The sequence below is a fragment of the Cryptomeria japonica genome, chromosome 4 (assembly GCF_030272615.1).
Source record: "Cryptomeria japonica chromosome 4, Sugi_1.0, whole genome shotgun sequence".
Lineage (NCBI taxonomy): Eukaryota > Viridiplantae > Streptophyta > Pinopsida > Cupressales > Cupressaceae > Cryptomeria > Cryptomeria japonica.
Genome location: NC_081408.1, coordinates 319,517,543 through 319,545,167, shown reverse-complemented (window position 1 = coordinate 319,545,167; position 27,625 = coordinate 319,517,543). Strand labels below are relative to the sequence as shown.

General features: G+C 37.0%; 1 protein-coding gene across 1 annotated transcript in view; it reads right to left on the bottom strand.

Annotated features, from left to right (window-relative positions):
- Positions 1 to 27,625, bottom strand: part of LOC131041666 (pentatricopeptide repeat-containing protein At4g21880, mitochondrial) — a 243,876-nt gene that overhangs the window by 114,881 nt on the left and 101,370 nt on the right. The window contains exon 6 of the mRNA XM_057974816.2: positions 19,533 to 19,646. Coding sequence (XP_057830799.2) covers positions 19,533 to 19,646 — 114 coding nt within the window. The remainder of the gene's footprint in view (positions 1 to 19,532; positions 19,647 to 27,625) is intronic.

The following is a 27,625-nucleotide window of genomic DNA, read 5'->3' as shown; positions in this document are numbered from 1 at the left end:
GGATGTATTGCCCAAATCCAGCCTCACAAATAATGAATCAATTACATAGATTGTGTAGGCACCAACCTACTAGAGACACCAATACCCTTAATGTATTATAGGCACCAACCTACTGGATGAAAACATTCCTTAAACCAAGTTTTGCTTCGCCATGCTAGGAACAACTCCACAAAACTAGTGTGATTTCCCAATGAATTGAAAGGTTTTCATATCATGAACATTCATTCAAATACGCAAATGTGCCGCAACTTGAACATAGATCCATAATCGAGCTTAGCACAATTTGAGGTTCAGGCTAACTATGCACTGCAATTAGAAATCAAAGGAATTATCAACATCCACACATTACTCCATAATCAATGAATTTCATCTAATTTGAGGATATAACAAGAAACCATGAAATATGTACAAGAAACACAACTATTCACCATAGATTCAATGAAAGGTGTGTTTGTTTACATGCCTTGGCAACAATTTCTGCCTTCTCCTCCTACTCTGGTCTAACTGCTAATACTTGCAATCTCCTACTCACTCACTAACTTATATAGACATCCCCAATTACAATGAAGGGCTAGGATTGATTCTCAAATCAATGGCCAAGATCACATGATGAAGCCCTACTTAGGGTGGCTACAACTAACTTCCCTTCGACCAATGAGAATATTACATTTTTTATGCACACGTCCTATATTGAATTTGAACCAATGAGAGATGAGGTTAGGTAAGATAAACAATATTTGATGAAGTGGCGCATGTCACTTGCCTCTTCACTAGATAAGTCAGGTATATCAAACAATGCAAGAATGATCAACCCCTAGGATGCTCCTAAATTAATAATCCTCCAATCAGGATGTTCACTACAGTGAGAGACTTACTTTTTGGATGTGATCAATTGGTCATAATGTATATTTTATATATTTTTCCAGCTACTATTGGTCATCTTTTCATCTATTACTGCATATATAGAATGAAATCCAAATCCACCAGATTGATGTCCATTTTTAATATTGTAAGAGCACTTTTCTTCAATGGTTGAATAAGTTACTCCCTTTCTTCTCTAAAAGTCTTCTTTAACCCTTATTAAGTATCTAACAAATATGACATTGTGAACATTAGAGTATTTGTAATGTCCCCTAGTAGGAACTGCCTGTTTCACATGCAACATTATACATTATTATGCACTATTATGCCTTAATTCAGATTATTATGATAGAGACAATTAATTGTACATTATACAATCAATAATTATTATATTCAGACCTTATCCTTACTTCTTTCCAAACCTTAATGGAGGATGGGGGTTTACTGCCATAGGGTGCTTGGAAACCCTCTCCACAAATAGGCCCAAGGGTTTCATGAGCACCCGTCAATACCACCTTTTGGGGCTCACCTATTTTGGGATGGAATTACTCCGCCTCTCCCTACACAAACCAACCTATCCTTCCTAAAAGCATTAATGAAAGGTTTAAGGCTAGGTCATTATAATAGTCTTCCATGTATTATAAATGTATATGTTATGATATATATATGTATGTATGTATGTATGTATGTTCATGTCTACATATATTTATATAAAATAACATATATCTATATTTATTATTACTCCATATAATGGGCAATTATATTTATTTATCATTCTTCTTATTTAAATTATACTTATAAACCATAACGCATACCACAATTATGTTCAGAGATAGACTGCTGTAAAGAATGTCAAATGCCAATATTAATGCAGATTTTCCATAATGAAATGTGATTCCAGATTTGCCCTAGATCGATCTGAAGTCTGCGGATGCATATTTTGTATCCCCCCTTATTGAATTCCTTTCTTTTTCTTATATATAAAACATCGAAAGATCACATTCTTTTGAATAGACACTTAATTTGAAAAGACATACCTTCCTACTTGTTAATGGTACTACTTCTAAATCGCCCCTTTTAGAAAGCTAGCTATAACCAAATCGCATATGTTGGGAGTTGTTAATATTAATCTTCAAGATCACACTCTTTCCTTGCACCAGGTTTTGCCTCTTAATAACAAATAACTGCTGCATAAATATGGTAATCATTGTCAATATTTTAGTAATGTTCATTGGTCATCATGAATATCGTTTACTAAAGCATATTAACTGATTGATCTGTAATGCGTGGCTTCAACCTGAGTGTTCTTTATTTGACACAAGTTTCTAGTTCCTTTGTTTTCTTATCTTTTGTCAAATTTGTTAGCAGATCGCTGTCTTTAAATTCATGTATGATCTATGTAATTGATGTAAAGGCAGACAGATCTGACATTGCATCAGATCTGGTCTGCCACTATGTGTTTACTCCCAAATCTAAATCATTGTTTATTAATATTTTATCATACATCATCTCTGTCTTATTAACATTATTTCTGCCTTATAATTACTGTGTAAATAAGAATATTAATATTATGTAATATTTAATGAATATGTAATGTTAATGTGAATGTGACTAATAATCTGTTTATTATGTTTATGAATCTGATTATATAATACTAAAATAATTGATGCATAAGTATATTAGATAATAATTATTATTATTATTTGACAATATGAGGATATCACAGTATTCCATCCAAACAAACATCTATTCTAGAAGTATAGGATTGTTAGCATCTACAGGGATTAATATATTAGCAATACAAAAACTCAGCTTAAAAAAATTGTGAATTAAAATAATGTATATAAACCAAAATTGTTCATAGATTGTTGTGCATACCTTGACTCTACTATCTATTGATGTGTATTTTGTACACGACCAAACACATAATAAAATACCTAAAGGTACCTTATCCTCTCTTGATTAAAGTCTCTGAATGCTGAAGATGTTGCGAAAAGGATCAATCGGGATGACTTCAAGGTTCTTTGTTGTAGGATCTCTACGTGTGGATAAGCACCAGTGGTCGTTGTAAATGCTGTTTCTTCAAGGGGCCTTACGTACTTTCAGACAAAGCTTGTCCGTGTTTCTTTCCAAATGCAGGAACAGGATTTCCCTAACACAAACAGATTTTCAAAAAATATCAAAAGATAAGGGTTTTAAAGAAGGAATACTTGAACTGTTCCTAAGAATGACTCAATGAAGACCAGACTTGATAAGATTCTACCAATTTCAGTTTCGCCAAGAAATTACAACTTTACTGAAATTGATGCGATCTTCTAAGGGGATTCAATAGTTTTTCAAATCATCAAGGATATAGATACTATCATAGAGATACATATCAATACTTCCAAGAATGATTGGATTCTTAATCAATCTCAAGGTTTCCAGTTGACCACACAAGGCGTCCTTACAATCAGTAAGAAGCTAGTGGTTTGGAATATGAATCTTATCAAAGATCAAGCACAACACTTCGTCTTTCAAACTTAAAATCTAAATGCTATTTCAACTGAGAGTGATTCAAGAAAATAAACAATCATGAAGATAGCCACAAGTATTGCAATAAAACACCATAACTTCAATATTTTATTGATCTCATAGCCAAATGGACAACAATTGTTCAAAATTCTTTCTTCACTACTCAATCTTGCTACAACAATAACTTTCTAACTTTCTTCTCTTTAAGCTCTCTCTCTTCTCTAACTTTTCTCTCTTTTTTGAAATGAAAATGAGTGAGGGTATATATAGCATCCTCAAATACAATGAATGGCCTGGATCAAAAGAAGATCAACGGCTGAGATTTTGACACCTAAACCCTAATTAGGGTTTGTTACAAAAAAGTCCCCATTTAGATAAACATCACTAATCCATAGCCAATAAAGAATTGGCACAAAAACCGAGGAGATATAGACCAATAGGAATTAAGTTGCCACATCATCCTATAACAACTTTTCATCTAGAATTTTGTTCCCTTTCCTATGCTCTTTCTTAGCGTATTCAATGAATCTGGACACAATTCCCTCAATCTCAGCAATGGGAATCTCAGGAAGATTCTTCATTCGTTCTTCTAAGTGAAGGACTTGATCAAATGCAGTGAGAAGAGTTGTCTCCCATCCAGGTTCAAGTTCTTTGGTCTTCTCAATCAGGAACATAGTAGTGTACATCTGATCTCGTTGCCTATCTGTGATGATGTTCTCCTCTTTGCAAAAGATGACCTTGATTCTATCCTCCAACTCTTGGATGTCCACATCTGTCTCGATCTTGATCCGCCTGTCAAGAATGGTACACAACACCTCAAACACCTTATCTTGAATTGGATGAATGATACCTTCAACTCGACTGCATCTGGTGTTGATGTCTTCAAAAAGGACCTCTTTCATCTAGAGCAGAGCTGACCACTATAGGAGGTTATGGGTTCCTCCATCCATTATCTTTTCTTGTTCCAGAATCCGTCTTGGTGTTTGTCTTATCACTTGTAAGACAGGAATGATAACATCTCTAGTGTGAGCGAATGCAGCTACAGTTATCATTAGATTATGGATAATCTCAAGGACCTGGATAGCTCAATGAACTGTCTTCATCATTCTTGTTGTAAATTCAACGGCTACCGTGTGGGATCTATCAATCCAAGAACTTATAAGTTGAACCAAGCTCTTCACCCTTTCTGCCTCACCTACTGATTCAAGAGGGAGTGCTTGTAAAGGAGATACTGCTGGATCCTGACGTCTAAAGGGCTGATTAAGGTGACTAAAATAGTTCCTCCAAGCACTGACCTCCCTTTCAAGCTTTTTATTCTTTTCCATTTTTTCTTTAAGTTTGTCTTTAAGTGCTTCAAATGAATCAGTTGCTTCTTCCATCGCTTGCTCAGAGGTAAGTGGACCAAGCTCAAATGTTTCTAAGTCATACTCTTCTGCAAGAATCTCATCCTCATATTTGTCCACTACTGGTGTAGCTACCTGCACTTTCCTGGATCCTGTCTCATCTCTAATTACCTTAGACATCTTTGTGGCCTTTTTCTTCTCCATTACCTCATGAGAATTTCCTATAGGGCTTTCCAAGTCAAACACATCTTCTTCCTCTTCAACCACAACTACCTTTGTCAGTCTTTCTTTCAACCAATCGGGAATAGCAAATCTTGTTTCCCTCACTTGCATTTCTTTAGGTAGTGGCCTATCTACCCAGAAAGGAGATGTTGCTTCATCATCATTCTTTTCTTCGTGTTGCTCATTAGCATCAACTTGGGGAGATTGACTTGATGAATGCTGAGGTGTCTGTCCTTTTTCTTGTTTATCATTCTGTACCATGGATTCCATAGACTCGTCAACTTCATATATATCTGCCTCTGATCTTCCCCTTGACTCGCCTCCTTTTCATGCCTAGAAGATGTGCTTGGTGGGTGATCAAGGTTTGTTTTCTGATTCTTCTTGGAAGGTTCTTTCTTCTCAGGTCCTTCTTTCCTCTTTGAGCCTTTGGAATGAGAAGTATTCTCACTCACACTTGCTTCTCCTTCTTCTGGTCTTGCCTCCAAAGTAAATGTCATTGATACATTCTACTCCTTCAACTTTTGATGTTGTACATCCACCCATCTGCGAGTGTAGGATAAAACGGGAGCCATCAAAGCTCTCAAGTCTAAAACCTCGGGCTCATTCCAATCTATCTTCACTTCTTTGTCCTCTTTCTCATAGGACGACTGGAGGTATCTACCATTATCCTGGGCTTGATCGGCTACTCTATAAACTTTGCATTTCTTGATGAGATCTAAGGGTAGCCTGGAATGCATCTTTCTTTTAACCTCTAAATCACCTGGGAGATTCATCCAAAAGTCCTCCACCTGAAACTCATGCTTGTGCTTCCTACCGACTGTCTCCTCCATATAACCATGAGGATCAAAATTCTCTCGCGAGGCAAAGGATGCGAATGAGTATAAAGATAATTCCTTCTCTGCATCTTCCGCGGCTTGAGGATTAGGACACACCTCAACTGAATTCCCTAGTATGATGAGCACGGGAATCCCATTTCCATGCTTGTGTCTAGATGCCTTCGCATAAGCTGCCAACTGTCTAGTCACCTCAAGTAGCACTATCCTGTTTGTTGGATATCTTGGCAACATGTAGGGAGGTGAAGGACACCCATGAACTCTGATGTATGTGAACTTTTGAAACTGGATAAACCATGCACCGTACTTCTTCACAAGCTCCTATGCATCCAGAAACAGTCGATTGTGAATTCCTCCTTGCAATATCCTGGTAATGTTCATCTTGAAGGTGTCATTGACTAACTTGTAGTCACTTCTAGGCGGATGATGCAAATGAACATAAGAATCACAAACTCTTATTTCTCCGGGTCCTCTTCCAATCACTCCTCTGTGAGGTAGCCCTGCATACTCAAAACTCCTAATCAAGGCATATATAACATATGAGCTCATGTGGAATGATTTGGTGGATCTTAGCCTTCTCAACTGCACGTCCAGACAATTGCTAATGATTCTGGCCCAATGAAGCATTCCCTTTCCTTGGACTATCACTTGTATGAAGAAGAACATCCACTTTTCGAAGAAGAAGGCTTGAGAAGCACCTGTAACTCGATTGAGCAAAGTTATCAAGTCTCTGTATTCCTCCTGGAAGTCAATCCTATGTGGTGTATTGGGAATCTTGTTCAGGCGAGGCCGACTTTTGAGCAACCAATTCTTATTGATGAAGTTCAAACAAGACTCAGGATCATCTTCATAGATTGACGTTGCTCCTTCTAAGCTTTTGTAAATCATGTCTTTATCGTCCGGAAGATGAAGAGCTTCGTTTATAGCTTCCTCTGAAAGGTAGGCTAAGATGTTTCCATCTTTGGTTACGATCGTCCTTGATAGTGAGTCATAGTGGCGGGCACACTCGATCATCAACTCATGACACTTGACTACGGGAGGGAAACCTGCCGCCTTGATGATGCCACTCTCGATTATCCTCCTTGCAACAGGTGATGGCTTGCCAATATAGGGGACCTTTCGAAACTTCTTCACATTGAAGTTTCCTAAGTTGGTGTCTCTGACATTATTCTACTTGGACACGATCCTGGTCTCCAATTCGTCGCTCCTCTGATCTTCCTTGATGAGAGCCTGCCGACTAGTAGATCCTCCGGCTTTGGGGGTCGTCATTTGATGCCTACACAAACATTTAAAATTAGTCTTTAAGTATCATACCTTAAAGCATAGAACTTAAGACCTTTCAAGGGAATAGTTCAAGACATTAATTTGAAAATGACATGATAACTCAAGAATTATGAATGAAAATCAGATTGCACAAGACTTAGATTTTCAAAGGATTGCTATGAAATCAAAATAAGTCTTGAATAGAAACTTCAAAAGGATTCTTCATACCTTCTCCTTGAATGCTTAACTATGAACCTTGGAAAATGGAAGAAAGAAGATCAGATTTTGCTGGACAAAAAAAATTGAATTTCTGGCCTTCTTTTGGATGAACTACACCTCAATTAGCCTTCAAAAGAACTTCGCCTTCACTAGCCTCCAAAGGCTTAGCAAATTCTGGAATTTAGCTTCCAATTTAGTAAGAAATTTGCCTCCAATCTGCTAGATTTCGCTCCTCTAATGTGCTCCTCAAATTTGCATAAGAAGGAATGAATGAATGATTTGAATTTTGAAACAATACTCCTTCCTTATATAGGGCGCTCACCCTAATTCTTGTTGAGGCCGACTTGACAAAAAGGAAATAAAATGAAATAAAACCCCCTTTTTGAAGGATGGCCGACTTGGCAAATAAAGGCAAAATAACAAATATTGAGCGCTCAACTTAATTTTTTCATTTTTGAATTAATTTCAAAGCTTTAAGGGTGGATTTTTAGATTTATTTTAAGGCTGGAAAATTAATCAATTCAATTACAAAGGCCTCAAATTATGCGAACTTAATTTAACCTCCCCAAATGTCTTAATTTTAGCAAATTTGGTGAAAATTTGGGAATATGGAGGTTTGATTGAGGCTTAATGGAGCTTCCTTTCTCCTTAGGCTTTGAAATATTCAACAGTGATGAAGGTCTAGGTTCACTTCAAGACCTGTTTGAACCCATCCAAGCTTGTTCACTTGATCGAATTGAAATTTTCTCAACCTACATTTTTGCAAATTTCCATGACTTTGTCTTCACAATTTTGCAATTTGCCTTAGACTTAATCAATCAAGGTTGAATGATAGGTTTTTTGATGATTTCGCCCTGGACCCTTTGGAAGGGTCAAGAGCGATTTTTCAATTTAAGACTTGAATACCTCATTCCCTTCACTCCAAAATCTCCCGGAAGGCAAGCTTATGTTTGTTTTGGCCTAATCAAGGTCTTGCATTTCAATTTTTAATCATTTCTCATGAGTAATTAGGTGAAAATGTAAATTTCGCCCTGGACCCTTTGGAAGGGTCAGGAGTGATTTTTGCTTATTTGGTCAAAATTCACCTTAATTTGATCGTTGACCCTCTCCAAGGCAATCTCCAGGGTTCATTTATCTCCATCACTGGTTTAGCTCATCAATGTTTTGAAGGAAATGCCACCTTTTGGGAATTTCGCTCTGGACCCTTTGGAAGGGTCAGGAGCGAAATTCTCTCCTGAGCTCAAAATTCTCATTTTTGTAAGTCCAAAACCTCACCAAGGCATTTCAAATGGCATCTTTTACTGTAGTTCAAGCTTAGTTTCACTTGAATTTTGGAGGAAAAGGTGTCTTTAGTGTTTTTCGCCCTAGACCCTCTGGAAGGGTCAGGAGCGATTTTTCTTGCTTAGGCTTACTCCTCCATCATTTTAACTCCAATCCACCTCACAAGGTTAGGCAATGATCCTCTTCATTCACTTCACACATGCTTGGTTTGTTATTGCAAGGCAAAATAGGTGTTTGAAGGATTTTCGCCCTGGACCCTTTGGAAGGGTCAGGAGCGATTTTCCTTCTCTGACCTAGAATCATCAAATTTTGAAACAAACACCTACTCACAAGTGGTCTCAAAGGCCTTTTCTAGCTTGGTTTAGCCTTGTCTTAGCACAAACTTGAAAGGAATGCACTGGTTTTGGATTTTTCACTCTGGACCCTTTGGAAGGGTCAGGAGCGATTTCTAGGTTTTAGGGCAATTCCTTCATCCTTTCATCTTTCAAATCATTTCCAAGTGACAGAACATCACGTCTTACTTCTCTTTGAGTCCTGAACACCAAAATCCAATCATGGACTGCAAGGAAAATAGGAGGATTTGCAAATTTCGCCCTGGACCCTCTGGAAGGGTCAGGAACGAATTTCCCTCTTGGCTTCAAAATTTGCATTCTTAGCAATCCAATTCCACTTCAAGGCAATTCAAATGTCTTCTCACACCCATGTCTAAGCTTGGTCTAGTCCAATCTTTGGAAGAAAAGATAGGTTTTAGGATTTTCGCCCTGGACCCTCTGGAAGGGTCAGGAGCGAAAATCATGTTATAGGCTTGATTGCTTCTTCTTGACAATTTCAATTATCTTCAAAATGTAAAACACTCTTCCTCACACCCATCCAAGCCATTAAAAACTTAAAAAGTTGCTTTGACCTTGCAAGGAAATAGGTGCTTTTAGGAATTTCGCTCTGGACCCTCTGGAAGGGTCAGGAGCGAAATTCACCATTTGGCTCAATTCCTTCACTTTTTGATGATTTCTTGCAATCTCAATTCACTCCTAGGGGCAATTCTTTCAGTGTTTGACCTTATCCCATACTTGGCTTAACAAAATTTGATAGCAAAAGGTGATTTTGAGAAAATTCGCTCTGGACCCTCTGGAAGGGTTAGGAGCGATTTTTGCAATCTTGACCAAAAATCTTCATTTTTTCACCTTAAAACTTCTTTGCTTAGTGGGATTTCATCTTTTATTGCCCTAGGAACAAGGTTTTCATGTCCAAGAAGGTTAAAATTGGGTTTACAAGGAATTTCGCTCTAGACCCTTTGGAAGGGTCAGGAGCAAAATTGCCTTTCTTGGCTAAAATCTCCATCCCTCAATGCTATCAAACACTTCTCAAAGCAAGATCATGTCCATTCCTCTTTTCAACATGCTTTGGGCATCACAATTTGGTCAAGTAGGGAAGGAAATGAGGTCTAGGAGGATTTTCGCTCTGGACCCTTTGGAAGGGTCAGGAGCGAAAATCATGATTTGGGCTTGATTCTTCCTTTTTCCAACTCAAAATCACCTCAAGAGGTAACTAAACAACATCCTTCACCCAATGGATAAGGTCTTAAGCCAAAACAAGGTTAAAAGAATAGGCTTGCAAGGAATTTCACTCTAGACCCTTTGGAAGGGTCAGGAGCGAAATTCACCTTTCTTGGCTAAAATCCTTCATTTTCATCACTTCCAAACATGCCCAAGGGTTCCAACATGCTCATTCTTCCTTTCATCATGCCTTTGACACTTCAATTCAACCAAACCAAGCAAGAATTGTATCCTATAGAGATTTTCGCCCTGGACCCTTTGGAAGGGTCAGGAGCGAATTCCTCAATTTAGGCTCAATTCAATCATTATTTCAAGTTGATTTCACCTCTCAAGAAAAAGACACTACTCCTCTTTCATCTATGCCAGGCTTGATTAGATTTTTGCAAGAAAAATATAAGGATTTGAAAATTTTCGCCCTGGACCCTCTGGAAGGGTCAGGAGCGAAATTACCCTTCTTGGCCAGAATTCTTCATTTCTTAATGCTTCCAAATCTTCAAAGGTATCAAATATCGCCCAATCTTCATTCCAAGAGACCCTGCACATCAGAACTTAGCCAAAGTTAGGAAGAAATAAGCTTTGAGAAGATTTTCGCTCTGGACCCTCTGGAAGGGTCAAGAGCGAAATCTCCATTCCAGGCCAAATTGCTCATTTTTCATGTTTCAAACTACTTCACAAGGCAAAGTTAGGTTCTTTTCCAAGCTAGGAACAAGTTTGCAATTCCATCTAAGGCAAGAAAGAGTTTTTAGGATGAAATTCACTCTGGACCCTCTGGAAGGGTCAGGAGTGAAAATCCTCTTTTAGGCATCATCTTGCTCTTCAAAAATCCATTAATTCCATCTCTGGGCAAAACATATCAATTCACCTCCAAACATGCCTTAGAAAGTATCACTTAGTCAAAAATGAGGAGAAAAAGAGCTTTACAATGATTTTCGCCCTGGACCATCTGGAAGGGTCAGGGGCGAAATTTCCCTTTCAGGCCAAGTCTTACCTTAATTTGCTTCATCCTCCATCAAACTTGATCAAACCTACTCCTTTTCTTCACTGACTCTGCTCAACTGACTCAGACAGGGAAACGAGCAGGACTCTGACAAGAAAACCCTCAATCTAGACCTATCTTGACCTGAGACCTATTCTCCCTGCTTCTTGATCTAACCAACTTGACTCTCCTGAAAGGCATGCTTCATTCTGGCAATCTTGAGGCTTCAGGCAGACGACTAACAACCTCCCCAAACAAGCCTAGACTTAGCTTGAAAGAAACCCTAAAACAAGCTTCCAAAGTTTAGCCCTAATCTAGCCAACCCAGGCAGACCACTCACTCACTCAAAACCCTAAAAGCAGAGAGAAAAACAAGCAAAGAGAAAACAAAACCCAAGGCAAAAAGAGGGGGTCCCCATTCTAATGGGGCAATGTGTGAAATGGTCACAACACTATCCCCTTTCAATATTTTATCAACTATGAGATTTTTTTCATTCCTTTCCTTTAAACAATCGGGCAAAAACAAGAATATAAAATGGCAACAATATTAACTTATATGATGAAATCTGCTTTTTACAGCTACTGGAAAAAGATTACAATGGTTGATATACTGAATAAGACAACAACTATAAACAATTTTTAAGCATTCAAATCAGCAAACCCTAATACAATAATTTCAAAATATTTTAATGCCCAAAATATCTACTCACAGATGTCGTACTGTTATACAGATGCTAGGCAGATAAAATGGTGACAAATGGGGCATAAATAAGACTACTACTGTTGGATGTGAAGTTGTGTGAAAACTGCAAGAACAGTACAGTGGCAGCAATTGCAACAATGGAGACAAGAATGGTACAATGACACCAAAATTGGTTTGCTTGCTACGTGACAACACCATGACAACAAATCCACTGATATTTGACAAATTTCTCTCAGCAAACAATTTTGAAACTTGTCAACAATCCCTTTTGCCTAAAACTGAAATTAATATTTCAATATTTAACAACAATGTGATCCCTTGATGGAATCACCTAATTTGGATAAGAGGGGTTTGTCCATCAATCCCAATTGGAAATGAAAAGTGTTTTTGTTCTCCAAGTTCCCACACACCAAGGGTTTTCATCATCGAATGAGAAGGTAAACACAAGAGCTCAAGCTCCAAAAGAGGTTTGATTACAAAAACATTGGATACTTATTTTGATCATTTCACCCTCCTCTTAAAAATTTCTTCTGGGCCCCTTAATTTGAATTTCGTTTTTTCTCCTAAAACTCTCTCAAAAAGAACATTTTAAATAAAATAATAACATTAAAGTAGTTCTTTTAAAAATAAAATAACTAGACCCAACTTAAAATATTATTATTAATCATTTCCCTAAGTTTATCCTTTAGCCTATGGGAATGAAAAAATAGACTATGTGTTCTCCCAATTGATTTAGTTTTGAAAAGGGAACATGGTAATCCATCGTTCATAGAATTGCTTGCCCACAAGCAATAGTAGACTTGGATTCTCAAGTATCTTTGCAGCTTCCCATGTAGCATCTTCACCTAGGAAACTCTTCCAATGCACCAAATATTATGTTATAACCCTGTTCCTCAATTTCCTTACCTTAGTGTCCATAATGACTTGTGGTACCTAAACTTATCTTCATCATCCAAAGAAAGCAACTTTGTTGGAGAAGCGTGTTAACAAAGTGTCTTTTTGAGTCACATAACATGAAATACATTGTGAATCATGTTGTGTTCTAGCAACTTACACTGATAAGAAACATACCCAATCCCTTGCAATATCTTGTAAGGCCCATAATATCAAAATCATATTGTAATATTTAGTTTTAGTGGTAACTTAAGTTGTTAGAAGACACTTTAGGAGTATTCTTTATTCTTTTAGTTTTTATCTGCTTTTCTTATTTGTCGATTTTATCCTTATCGGATAAATCGTTTCTAACTCTTATTTCAGGAGACTTTAGCTACTTGGTTAATATTGAATATCTTTCTAGTCATTATGTGTCATTACTTATAGTAATACATACAAGTGAGGTTCCCATCTTCTCAACTCCACTTCTCTTGAGAGAAGATTGCCTACAAGGCTGCAACCTCAAGAAAATCATATCTCCAACCTCAAAAGTCCTCTTAGTGCAATGTCAACCTGTATACATCTTTGGTTGATTTTGTGCTCCCTGGTGATTTTTCTTTAGTGACTCCAAAATTTCTTGGCCTTGTTTAACCAAGCCCCTTGTTTGTAACAATCTACCATCCATCATAACCAAACCAACAAAATAGTGCATCATATCCATATAAATCTCTAAATGGAGTCATATCAATGGATAGATGATGTGAATTGTAACAATGTTCCACAATGCAGCCATTTGATCTATGTTGTTTGCTACCCTAGTACATCATTCCTAATACTCCTCAACTCACTTATTAACAATCTCTGTTTTCCCATCTTTTAGGGGATGATAACTAGTGCCAGATGTCAACTAAGTTCTCCCTAGAAAAAAAGCTTCTACAAATATAGACCAAGGAACCTATTATCTCTATTGCTCACTATGTTCTTAGGCAATCCATGAAACCTGGACAACTCTTTAAAAAAGAAACTAGCCGCTTGAAGTGCCTTAAACTCATAAGATGTAACAAAGAAATGAACATATTTAATGAATCTGTCAACTACAAATATACAATCCTTACCCTGAACCCTTGGAAGGTCGTCAGTGAAGTCCATTAAGATGCTCTAACATTTTTTACTAAGAAGCAATAATGGGTGCAACAAAACTACTAGAAACATCTTCTCAGTTTTCTTTTGTTGGCATGTAATACATTCTTTGATACGTTTGAGGACATCTCCCTTAAGCTCTTCCCAGGAAATCATCTCCCTAATTTTCTTGTAAGAAATGATGTATTCTAGGCAAAGTTATGAGACTCAAACTCGGAAGGCATGACTCAAACTCAGACTCAAAATTAGCTAAAGACTCAGCAAAGTGAAAACCCCAACAAATTTAAAGATTTTTAAGGATTAAAAACTTGTTCCATGCACCCTTTATTAAATAAACCTTAAAGACCAAATAGAAGCTAATTTGATCACATACACAAGTATACATCGATCACATACGTGTAAACGCAAATTGTAGCTGAAGGAAATACCACGCTTAGATTTATAAATATTGTCAAATGTATATAAAATAATAAATAGTCCACATGTAAATCAAAATCAACCAAATGTTGGTAAATATGGACCTGTACTTGAACACGTGAAAACTTATAAATGTTATATTAAAAAACGCATAAATGCATTCATTAACAAGTGAAATAACTAATTCTTTGTTTCAAATAAAATATTATAACTATCCATTACAAGTGTCATTTATTAAATAAGGTGCTCATTTAATGAAATAAGGCTCACATTTAAACAAGTAGCCTTGTCATAGTGAAAAAATATTATTCTTATGTGCACAGCTATTGGGGTAGCAATGTATATACATTGAAGTATTTCATATTAATAATTTGTCCTATCACAAATATACAAGGTGAGCACAATAAATACCTTGCAATTTAACATGAAATATGAAGGATTGTCAAATAGTTGTAGTGTTCAACTATTGGTTCATATGTTTGTATAAGTTGCACTTCAATAATAATGTGTTGTTTTTATAACAACAAATAGTTTTTTGTGTTTTAACTATTGGTCCATTTGTGTTGGATAAAGAAGTTCAAGATAACAAAGATTTATGGTTACCAATAAATATTTGGTCCATTTAGGTTGCATATAACTTATATTTTAAATAAAAATATAATATTCTGCAAACAACACATAATTTTTTTTGTTTAAACTCTTGGGATGTCATGATTAAGTTTCAGTTGAATCTTTAAAAGATCAAATTTTGGACACTTCTCATTAGACATGCTGATTTGGCAAGTTGTGTGATGAATCACACCTCCAAACCTTAGTAATACATAGATAAGAGCCCAGTCCACATTTCAAAAAAAAAGGAAGTCCTATGATATTCCAGGCAACTGCTACATTCTCATGATGTTAGCCCACATGACTACTAGCCCCTCTCCCCTACTAATGGAACAAATCGGACAACAATTATAAACATTTTTTTCAATATTTAAATTAACAAACCCTCATACAATAATTTTAGAATATTTTAATAACCAAGATATCCACTTGCAAGTGTCATACTACTGTACGAATGTTGGGCAAATAAAATGGTGATGGATTGGGCAGAAATTGGACTATATAAATGTTTGATCTTAATCTGTTCAGAGCTGGCAAGCACGGTACAACGGTGGCAGCAACAAGAATGGACACAGCAAAGATATTACAGCCACAACAAAACTGGTTTGACTGCTGCATAATAGCAAGACAACAACAAATTTGTCAATATTTGACAAATTTCCCTCAACAAACAAATTTGAAACTTGTGGCAATTCCTCAGTACAAATAAAATACTCCAAACATGCAAATTTTCTCTAGAATTAAACTTGCAATATTTAGCACCAATGTTAACCCTAGATGATATCACCCCACTTGGATATTAGGAGTTTCATCCTCCAATTTCAATTGAACACAATCTGATAGTGCTTTTCCTCTAAAGGTTTTTATCCTCGAATGAGAAAATGAACACAACTGCTCAAGCTCCAGAAAAAGATTTGACTATGATAGCAATGGATGCACCCTTTGATCAATTCACCCTCCTTTCATAAATTATTTTTGAGCCGCATAATTTGAATTTCCTTATCCCTCCTACAACTTTATCCAAAACTATTTAAAAATACTTTTGAATAAAAATAATATTATAATAATATTTAAGTTGTCTTTTTTAAAATAAAGTTACTATGCTCAACTTAAAATATTTTTTAATTTCCCTAAATTAATCCCTTAGCCTAAGAGAAAAGAAGAAATATGCTATGGGTTCTCCCAATTAAATTAATTCCGAGAAAGGCACATAACAATGATGAGTTCCATAAAAATTAAACACAGATATGGTGACAAATTTTTATCTGCTTGCTGCCCCGAATTCATTGTGTGATAACCCCCATGATATCACTTGATACAAATTATCTAAAAATTATTAATATCCTAAAGAAGAAATAAATCATTAAATATTGTAAATAAATGATTAAAATATTAATGTATTTAATATATAAAATAATAAAGATAAATATTATTAAATATATTATTAAATGTCAATATAAAAAAATAATAAAGAAAATATATTTAATATATATTAAGAAAGTATTATTTAATATTTACAATGACAATATTTAAATATATAACAGTTAGTATATTCAAAAAGATCGAATATTTAAAATATAATAGTTTCTCCCCCCCCCCCCCAACGATCACCCCCGCACAAAGGGATGCGACGGTTACCCTCACACCCCTTCATGCAGAAGGGGACCGTGGAGGGGCACATCCCTTCATGGGGTTTAAAGGGGAAGGAAGGAGGGCAGGAGAAAGGAGGAGAGGGGACTGTGGAGGAAGGGTAAGGGAGAGCGGACTGCAGAGGAAAGGTAAGGGGGGAGCAGCCTGCGGAAGAAAGGTAAGAAATAGAATTCCTACTTACATTAAATAATATAAGTATAGTATTTGAAATATTATTATTACTAATAACATTAGGTTATGTTAATTGTAAGGTTCATTAATATTATTTAATATTAGTTAATAAGAAATGGGTAATGGGTAAGGTTCATTAAGAGATGATGTTAATTGTAGTCTAGTGAATATTCATACATATATTAATGTATAATATTCACTAATCACTAAAAATAGGTAAAAGATATAATTTGTTAATTGTTGTATACATAAGCTTGCATATTAAGAAAGATTATGAATACAAGGTATTTTAAGAAATGTAATGCACATGTAAAAGATGGAAAATTATATATATCTAAGTTAAGTAAGAATACATTAAGAATTCATGTTAACACAAGGGATAGTTTATGAACTGAAACTATTATGCAAATGTATGGCTTGGTTGACTAAAACTCAACCAAGAAGAGAAAGATCTGGTCAATTCCCCTTGAGGACTTGGATGATGGAGGCATCACCCAAGACAAGGAAAGGCAAGGGACTTCCTTGGCTGGCTTGGGTATAAGAGGTTATACCCAAGACAGGACTCAAGGTCGGGCCGATCCGCTCTAAGGACTTGGATGATGAAGGCATCACCCAAGGCAAGGAATAGACAAGGGTCTTCCTTGGAGGACTTGGGTGTAAGAGGTTACACCCAAGACAGGATTCGAACTCATCTTCGATTTCCTGGAGGGCTTGGGACCAAGGGGTTCCAAGAAGGCGAGCCTCACGATCGCCTAAGGACATACTTTCGTATGGCATTGTATCCTTTTTTTATTAGATGAAAATTATGATTATGTTAATCAAGCATTAAAGTTAGAATTGCAATTTAGATTACTAATATATATATATATATATATATATATATATATATATGTTTGTTATGTTCTAACAATCTGTTTTGCAGGTTAATGATCTCTAAATAGTAGGGACATTACACATTGATAGCGTATATTTTGCTTGGAATTTGGTCTCATGTCTTCTCATGGAAGGACCATGTCTATTCCCTATTTTTGCTATTGTGCAGGTACTGGTGTTTGTTGGGTATACCTACACCTCTTATATTCCATGAGAGTAACTAAACTACAAAGAATCACAGCTACAAAATCATGTTCTAAAGCTCATCTCAATTTGGTATTTGTTCTATTCAGATTTGCATTGGGCTTGAGGATTTTTCCCCCGAATGTTTATCCACTGATTTGATACTTGATGTCCAGATTTATAAGAGCATTGTGACTGTTCTTGATAGATTTGGTTCCTATTCTAATTCCATGTTTTAGGTGGATGATTTTCACTTTTTCTTTGGGTTCATTTTGTTGTTCAGCTCCCTTACAAGCTGAGTTTTAGGATTATATCTGCAGGGACTTCTACTTGTTTGTGAATTATTGTTGCCAGTAATTCGCCGACATAAGAATAAAACTTGTTGTGTTTAGTTAGTACATGGCCGGGTAACGTTCCCATAGGAGTTGGTTGGCAGTTGGCGACGGTTGGTATCTCTGCCAACCGCCAGGTAATATATATACTATGTTGTACTGGGAACAAGGACGTGATTATGATGATTGTGATCCTGATTGTTGTATCCAGTTTTACCCGATGAAATAAAGATATATAATTCAGCCAGATATTGTGAATTCTAGTTATGCTTACATGTTCTGTGATTATTCTCTGAATGTTATCTGTTAAACTGTGCATATACTTGCTGTATTCTATTCATGTCTTTAATCTAAACTGACACCATAGCGGTAAACAATTATTTTTGCTTTTGGGTGTTGAAAATCTACGTGTCACAAGCTGAAGTGTCGCACATTGCTAAGCTTTTGATTTGGTTTTTTCTTTCAGTTGTACGCTTTGCTTGGTAAGAGCTATTGTCTTCATGTTTCTGTCATCTTCCATGTTTTCAACTTCCTGTTTTGCTAGAGATGCAGAAAAGTAACTTGAAAATGACTTATATTGTATCTTTATGTCGTTGACAATATATTCTCATTTGGTTGGCTGTTACAAATGTTATCCCAATGTAGGTGCATGAAAAGTTGTGATGGACCACAAGTTCTTGTGATTGCTCTTGGTCCAGCCCTTTGATCACTGAGGTTGAACACATACCGGCAAGATGACTATGTTCATGATAGATCCAACATCTGAAAGAAATATTCTGATAAAATCAATTGGTTGATCAAATCCTCTCATTATCAGAACACAATCGGATAGTGCTTTTCCTCACTCCATATTGACACAAATTCTTCCATTACTCCAAACTCCTTGACATTTGGTAAAATCTGGTGCAGATATGCATTTTCCTACAGCAGATCCAATTTTTTAAAGTGAAAGCTATGCCAATATTTGCTTGGAAGCAGAGGCAGTCTTACACAAATGAAAACTGCAGTCTTACACAAATGAAAACCATTCTTTTTCATTTAAAATGCATTGGTTTCAATAAAAGCAAAAATCTTAGCCAAATATAAAACACTACAATAATATGCTAATTGGGATTCATGAATGCCTTAGAAATTGAATTTAACCCTAATAATATCAATAGAGAAGATGCATGATCCTAGGCCAAATATGGCAAGCCTACATTATATAAATTAATCAGATTTTTAATGAATTTTGCTAACAATGAAAGCTGCTGAAGCGCCTGTGTATAAAGTGTGAGTGTGGGTTAGATGAAAAATTTCATACTGCATTTTGTGCATACATTTTTTCTATCCCCTTTTGTAACATCTTTTCTCAATAACGAGAAAACTAAAGTGTAGACTTTTAATAGGTGATGATCAAGATGCATCTGCAGGAAAAAGCTGACCATCGGTTTCTACTTTTCCAGACTGTTATTTGCCTGTCAATAAGAACTACTGGTTTTAACATTATGCAGGCACTCATAATGCAATCTTATTACCAGTTCAAGTTCATTTGTCCTTTCACACGCATGCAAGATTGGATGGAAAGTCTCTGCAGAAACATTTAGACCTGCTTTACACATTTCCTCAATTAAATCAACAGCCATGTGAACCTGCACCAAGATATAAACAGATGAAATGTCATAGTCATACTATGAGGAAATAAAATGAAAAAGTAAAATTACATGTATAAATCCTGTAGACTTATTGTTAATGTGCACCTTTTAAGATTAAAACTTGACCAAAAATTATAAGGGAATAGAAAAATACTAAAAGGAATACAATACAGGGGAGTCCATAGCAAACATTGAAGCATGCAAAGTCGGTTAATGATATATTATGGAGTTGATAGCTAATTAAAAAAGGATCAAGTCTTCAGGCCAACATTTATTAATTTTACACATTTTCACCTTATGTAAGGCCAATCAAGCATCTATATTTTCTATTATATTGGCTTAGTATCAGGAAGAATTTTTCTAATTGCCATTTAAAGTCTACATTTGTATATGTCTTTACAAAGAAAATGTTTTTTATATATTACTTGTTGCAAAACGAAAAACATATTTTTTATGTACTGTGGATACATAGAAGACTACTTCTGGTTTCAAGTACCAGCAGGGATCACAGCTAGTCACTTGGTCATTTAAGCACTAGAAGACAACTGCATTGTCCACTGCAAACACAGAGTATAAAAGAAAAGCAAATGCAACACGAGATGCGATGTAGGTCTTGAGGGTCAAAATCAAGTAAGAGTTGCACTAACAAGTTTATCCTTGAACCTCCAAAATCCACGACTTAATGCCCTTAATGCTCAAAATGGATGAGAGGTGAAGTGCAAATCTATCCATAAGTAGGTGAAACCCATGATTTTTGCTTATTGTCTTCATTCTGTCTATGCCTTGGTGGAATCCACGACTTGGACGTTATGTTGAGTGAAAGTTGCACTAATCAAATTTATCCTTGAAGCTTCAAAATTCACAAATAAGATGTTTTTAATGATTAAGATAAGGAAGAGCTGAAGGGATCAAATTCCATGACTTCAGGAGATGTGATTGAATTTGTCCATGAGGTCAAGAAATCCAAGCCTAAACTGATTCCCTCCTTCAAGTGTTGGATAATTTATACAATAATTTGGGTCTCCCATGGAATTGTTGTTTAAACAAATTTTTGATTCAAAACATAAACGAATTGAACATAATGCATTCCATTCACAAGTCAACAAAAACAAGAGGGAATATCTGTATTTATTTAACAATATAGCAGAAATATTTATATTGTATTTGTCCCTTATTGCAGCTTCTAATCAGCTAACAAAAATTGATAACTCAGAAAAGCAATAATAGTTCATACCCGTGCTCTACATGAAGGATTATTAACTTATTTGACAGCGATTCCACAAAAGCAATAACAGCAATGCTAAAATGTACTGCCTGGGACTCCACGCAGGCTGGAATGATGAACAATACAGGCAGCGATACAATTCAATGTAAACCGCCCTTTTCCCAGATGCCTGGGTTGGTTCAGAATATGGAAAAGAGCCAAAAACTATGTTTGGTGCAGGCCACGCCTTCCCTAAACCCTCAGCTTACAACTGAAAATTCAAAGTCTTTGTGTGCAGATGGTATCACCACCTTAGGCGCTGGAATGAAAGACTTGATTCGGCAAGATTTGGAGATTGGAGTTGCCTCTGTTTTGCCCTGGGGTTGCATCCAAAACAAGTGACTTTGTTGGTATTGGATTGTCATTGATGTCAACATATTGCCTTGTTGATAGAAAAGATGTATCACAGAGATGAAGTGCATCTTGACAGAGATGATGCAGTCTAAGTTGATAGAGTCGATGTGTATGAGACCCATGTTCGTGTTTATGTCAAAGAGTCTAATAGCAGGTTGAAGAAAGAATGGAGGTTGCATTTGGACAGAGAAGGAAAACATGATATCAAAAGAATATGTACAGACGAAGGGATGAGTACTGAGAAGGGTCAACATGACAGAGATGTTTTTGAGACCTTCGGGCAGAGCAGACAGATTGTGTGTAGAAGAAACAGACTATGCATGTAATGGTTTTGACTATTTATCCCGCATTGGTAGTACAGCGGCAATATCGAGTATCTATGTAGACCGATGAGTACTAGTTAACTGTGCAATGGCACATATGCTTTTTTCCCTTAGCTTGGAACGCACATAGAGGTGTTAAGAAGTGTTAGGCACAAGATCGCAGCGGTCAAGACACACCGTCAGGTGAAGGTTGCAATGGAACCGTGGGAGTTCACATGAAGTGGAAGGCGCAAGATCGCAACGGTCAGGATAGATCGCCGACTAAGGTTGCGATGCTGCGATGAACTGCCAGGCGCATGATCGCAGCGGTTTAGGTTGACTGCCAAAGGAGGCTACGATGTTGCGATCCACTGTAAACTGTCACAGCAATAGTTGAGCCACATCCTTGTGATTTGGAGCTAACAGTGGAGCGTTAGCCTGCAATGTGGTGAGAGACTACCACGTGTTGTGCTGGGGTCCACAGAGCTAGAAGGATAGAAGAGAGCACAATATCACATGGAGAAGTGATGTCACCGGGAAAGGCTTGCGATGAAGCGATCAGCCGCCACATGTTCAAAGAAGTGAAGAAAGCACTGCCTCGCAAGTTTTGATGATGCACGTTGATGTCATGTCGCAATGTTGCGGCCCATAGCCACGTGTCCCTAACAAAGTGAGATAGGTAAAGACCCAGGGAGATTGTGTTGAGAGTAATGTGATGTGGTGCGTGGAACCACAACGATGACAATAACAACCAAATACTTTTTGATCAAATCATCAGGATCAACAGTCCAAATTTAAAGATTGGGAAGAACTTGTTTTGGCGTGATAATAGAGCGTTCTGGGAACTTGCACAAATTGTCTTAAACAGCTATATATTGAATGCATTTGGACAATTACAAAATGGGGTAGATTCTCTATGCTGAGATGATTAGAACAAAGTGCAAACCGACTGAATAAACGATCCTAATGCAGCATAGAAAGTTGTACAAATCATGTTGTATGATAATGATACAAAATACTTTTTGTTTGATCTATGATGAGCTATGTCTTGGCCGACCTTATAGAGGCGAAAACAAAGCATACAAACAGGATGTAAATTGGCATAGTTAGTGTGGATGTTGGACTGAGAAGAGAGTGAGTTGCAGAGCTGAAAGAGTGTGAACCAAACTTCTGAAGAGGCCAAGCAGAACTACAGAGGTTCATATTTATTCATTGTATTACATCAAGATTGTAGTATTATATGTTAGTGTAGCGGATTGGTGTCTCCTGAAGGTTGGTGCCTTCAAATCAAGTGATTGTAAGGGGGTTGATCCTCCTTTAGATTGGTGTCCATACATTGTAGAGGTTGGTGCTCCTTTGGACTGTTGTAGGGGTTGGTGCTCCTTTAGATTCGTGTCCATAAAATTTGGGGGATTGGTGTCTCCTGAAGGTTGGTGCCTTCAAATTAATTGTAATCAGTTAATACATTTGTGAGGCTGGATTTGGACAGTAGCTCCAAACAGCATTTTCTCAACGTGGTTTTTTCCCATCTTGGATTTTCCACGTATATCCCAGTGTTGTGTGCTGCATTACTGATCTTCATGTTCCTCTACATTATATGGTTAATTACTTGTTTACTGATCTTCATGTTCCTCTACATTATATGATTAATTACTTGTGAGTACTGAAAAGAGGTTTTAGAAGTATTAAAGTATACACCGATTCAACACCCCCCCCCCTTCTTAGTGTATTTGTGTGTTCAACAGACTTCAAGGGTTTTGTCCTAAGCTCATAGAAGCGACATGCAGAGACACATGATAACCAAAGTGAATAGCCGTGAATAAATGAGAAAGACTCATTGAATTTCTTATGAAGCCTTCATGATACCAATCGATATTTTTTAAAGAGCCTTCATCAAAAAGCTATCGATTCCATATAATTATTTGATAGAACAATTTAGGCAAAAAAAAATATTAATTGCCAACTATTGATTAAATTGCCCACCATACTAAGTCCGCCTAGGAAAGGATGAAGTCTTCAATTAAATTGCCCCCCTTTTCATAATTGCATGTGAATAATTAAATACCAAATAACTGCAACTATAGCTTTTTGCTCCTTATATTTAATTTTCATCTTATTCCTCTATTATTTATTTTATTTTCTAACCTCCAGAAATAAGAAAGGCTAGAAAATTCTCTCCTAATTAATCATCAAGCGGAAAGGGGCATTACAGTTCTTCCTTCCCAAGATTGTTGGTCCTCTAGCATCGCAAATTGGGATGCTCAAGAATCTGTTCACCTTCCCAAGTTGCATCCTCAACTAGTAAATCACTCCATCTGACAAGATTTTCACGGATCACCCTATTTCTAAATCTTCTCTCACACATAACAACAATGCTATCAAGAACCAATACCAAATTTCCTTCTTCATCAAGGGGTGGAAGTTCTGGAGATGAAACTATATGCTGACCCAATGCCTTTTTGAGGCAAGAAACGTGGAACACGTAAATTTTACTGCCTTCTGGAAGCTCCAGTTCATATGCAACGTCTACAATTCTTCTCAGTACCCTGTAAGGCCCATAGAAACGCAGCTTAAGTATTTCCACACCACTCTTCTTCAATGCAGATTGCCTATATGGTAATACGTGCAGGAAGACTAAGTACCCAACCTCAAAAAATCTCTCAACACGATGTCTATCTGCATGTATTTTTTATTGATTCTGAGCGTGCTGAATATTATCCTTCAATGTCTTAAGGATATCCTGATAGTTTTGCATTGTTTCCTTTGGCCAAGGGTCTTTGCTATCATTGAAGGCCAAATCCATGAATGATAGTACATCATACCCATATATGGCCCCGAATGGAGACATGCCAATCGACATATGAAAGTTGGTATTATAACAATACTCACCTAAGTGAAGCCATCTAATCCAAGCACATTGCTATCATGAAACATAATTTCGAACATAGCCCTCAATCCATTTATTTGCAATTTTTGTTTGTCCATCCATTTGAGGATGGCAGCTTGTGCTCGGAGTTAATTCTATACCTGCCAATTGGAATAGCTCCTGCCAAAACATGCTAAGAAACCGGCTGTCCTAATCACTAACAATGGTCTCAAGGAGCCCATGCAATCTGAAAACCTCTCTAAAGAACAAGTCTGCAACTTGATGTGTTGAATAACCTATAGGAATAGCAAAGAAATGTGCATATTTTGTTAATCTGTCAACTACTACAAATATGCAATCTCTTCCCTGAACACGTGGAAGTCCTGTATTGAAATCCATGGATATTCCTTCCCACTTTTGTTCAGGTATCGGTGATGGATGAAGTAGGCCTTCAAGAAAGGTATGCTTTGACTTGTTCTATTGACAAGTCAAACACACTATAACGTGCAACACATCGTCTTTTAGACCCACCCAGGTAAACCACTCTAGTATCAAACAACATGTTTTGAAGAATCCTAGATGTCCTACAAGAGGTATATCATGCATCACCCTCATAATCTTGACCTTCAATTAAAATCATGGTACAAGATGTACCTATTCTTATAATAAATCATATCATCAACTATAGAATACTTGTCATCTTGTACCCATCCATCAATCAAATCACAGGCAAAAGTATTCTTTAAATATTATGTCAACAATTGAGATTTCCAATGAGCTGAAATCTCAATGATAGAGCAGAGGGGAAGTTTCCTAGAAAGAGCGTCACCAACAATATTCTTTTTTACTTTAACATAGTCCACATTGAAGTCGTTAGCTTGAATCTTGCTCACCCACTTTTGTTGTCGTTCATTTAAATCTTTATGTTCCAGAAAATACTTGAGACTATTGTGATTAGTCTTGACCACAAATTTGGTTCCCACTAGATATTGTCTAAATTTAGCTAGCGCATGCATGATGGCTAGCATCTCCTTATCATAAGTGGAGTACAATTTTTTTGTATCCCTCAATTTCCTCCTCTCAAATGCAATCAGAGGTCTATTCTGCATCAAGACTACACCAATTCCCTATCTTGATGCATCACACTCCAAAACAAACGGCTAAGTGTAATCTAGTAATGCCAACACTAGACATGATCTCATGACCTCCTTGAGCTTGTCAAATGTCACCTGTGCCTTATCGAGCATATGAAATGCTCCCTTCTTAGTCAAGTCTATCGAAGGAGACACTAACTATGAGAAGCCTCTCATAAATCTCCTGTAGCAACAACATAGACCCAAGAAGCCCCTCAATTTTGGTATATTCTTCGATGGCAGCCAATCCAGAATAGCCTATATCTTCTCCCGGTGTACTTTCACACCGTCAACTCCAATCACATGTCCAAGATAAAGTATCTTCGTCATCCCAAATTCACATTTCAAAGCCTTCACACATAGCAACTAAGCCTCCATGATACTCAACAATGTATTCAAATGCTACAATCGGTCACTCCATGTCTTTCTATATATTAGTATGTCGCCAAGAAGACCAAAACAAATTTCCACAACTCCTCACAGAAGGTGTGATTCATACAAGACTGGAATGTTGCAAGCACATTCATGAGTTTGAATGGCATGACAAGAAACTCAAAGTGTTCGTAGTGACACTGGAATGCAGTCTTATGTATGTCTTCTTCCCAAACACGTATCTAGTGATAGCCTGAACGAAGATCAATCTTAGAGAAATACACAACCCCATGCAACTCATCAAGAAGCTCGTCCATCCTAGGAATGGGATATCTATCTTTAATGGTTTTCTTGTTCAGCACTTTGTAGTCTATGCACATACACATAGTGCCATCCTTCTTCACCAAAACAACTGACGAAGCAAAGGGACTAGAACTGGGTCGGATGTGTCCCATACTTAGCAACTCCTTGATTATTTTCTCAATCTCTTCCTTAAAGTGGCGTGGGTGTTGATAGGGCATAATAGTGACTGGCATAGCACCCCCCTTGAGCTCTATTACATGTTCAAACTCACGATTAGGAGGACAACTTGGGGGAAGATCTCCAAACACTGCACTATGCTTATCCAATACTGTCTAGATATCAACTTGATACCGCAACTCACTGTGGTAGGTTGGTTTAGAAAACACAAAACACTAACCTGACCAATCCACATCACCATGCCTGAATAGGGCCTCCATCCTCCTTGCTAAATCATTTAAGGACCGCCATCTGACATGGCCTTAAGCATCATCTTCATGCCATCAACCATAAATTCAAGCTGCATTTGGTTGAAGTCTTGAACATACCGCCCAAGTGACTCTAACCACTGGAGCCCCAAGACGACATCTATATGCACATAGAAATCATCTGTTAAGGTGTAATCTCCAATCTGAATCCTCAGTTGGGGAATCACTCTGGTGCAACTCAATGTAAATCCATCAACAACAATGACAATAAATCTTGAGAATTCTTCCACCTATAGCCCACACTTCACCACTAGTCCTTCATCTATAAAATTATGCATGGCTCCACTATCCACTAGACAAACCATCTATTGCCCCTTAAGAACACCTCTCAACCAAAATGGGCAACTTCTGGGAACTCCAGATAACGTGGCAATAGTGTTGTGCAGAATTTTTTTGGTTGAAGTATCCTCCAATTCTACCTACGATTGTTGATCCTCATGATCACTATCACCTCCAACACAAGACTCTTGTTCGTCTTGTTCGTCGTCATCAAACATAACCTCAATCAAATGAACTTTGCCTTTCCCAAGGCAACGGTGTCCAGGCTCCCAGGGTTCCTTACAATTGAAGCATAACTTCTTCCTTCTTAGTTCATTCTTAGACTCTTGATCATTTTTTGGTGGTATGCTATTCTACTGATTAAAACCCTTTTTATTCGATTTCCATGGGCTGAAACCTTTCTTTTGTGGCTGAGAAGAAGGTGTAGTCTCAAGGTCAAGAGCCAACACAATGGCATCATGCAAGGTGTTAGGCTTACGTCCCTTGACCAATCCCCTTAATGTCACTCAAACCTTCTACAAACAGCATAGTGACTCTCTTTTATGACATATTTGGAACCATGACAGAAATCTTTTGGAATTCATTAATATATGATTCCACATGTCCAGCTTGTTTAAG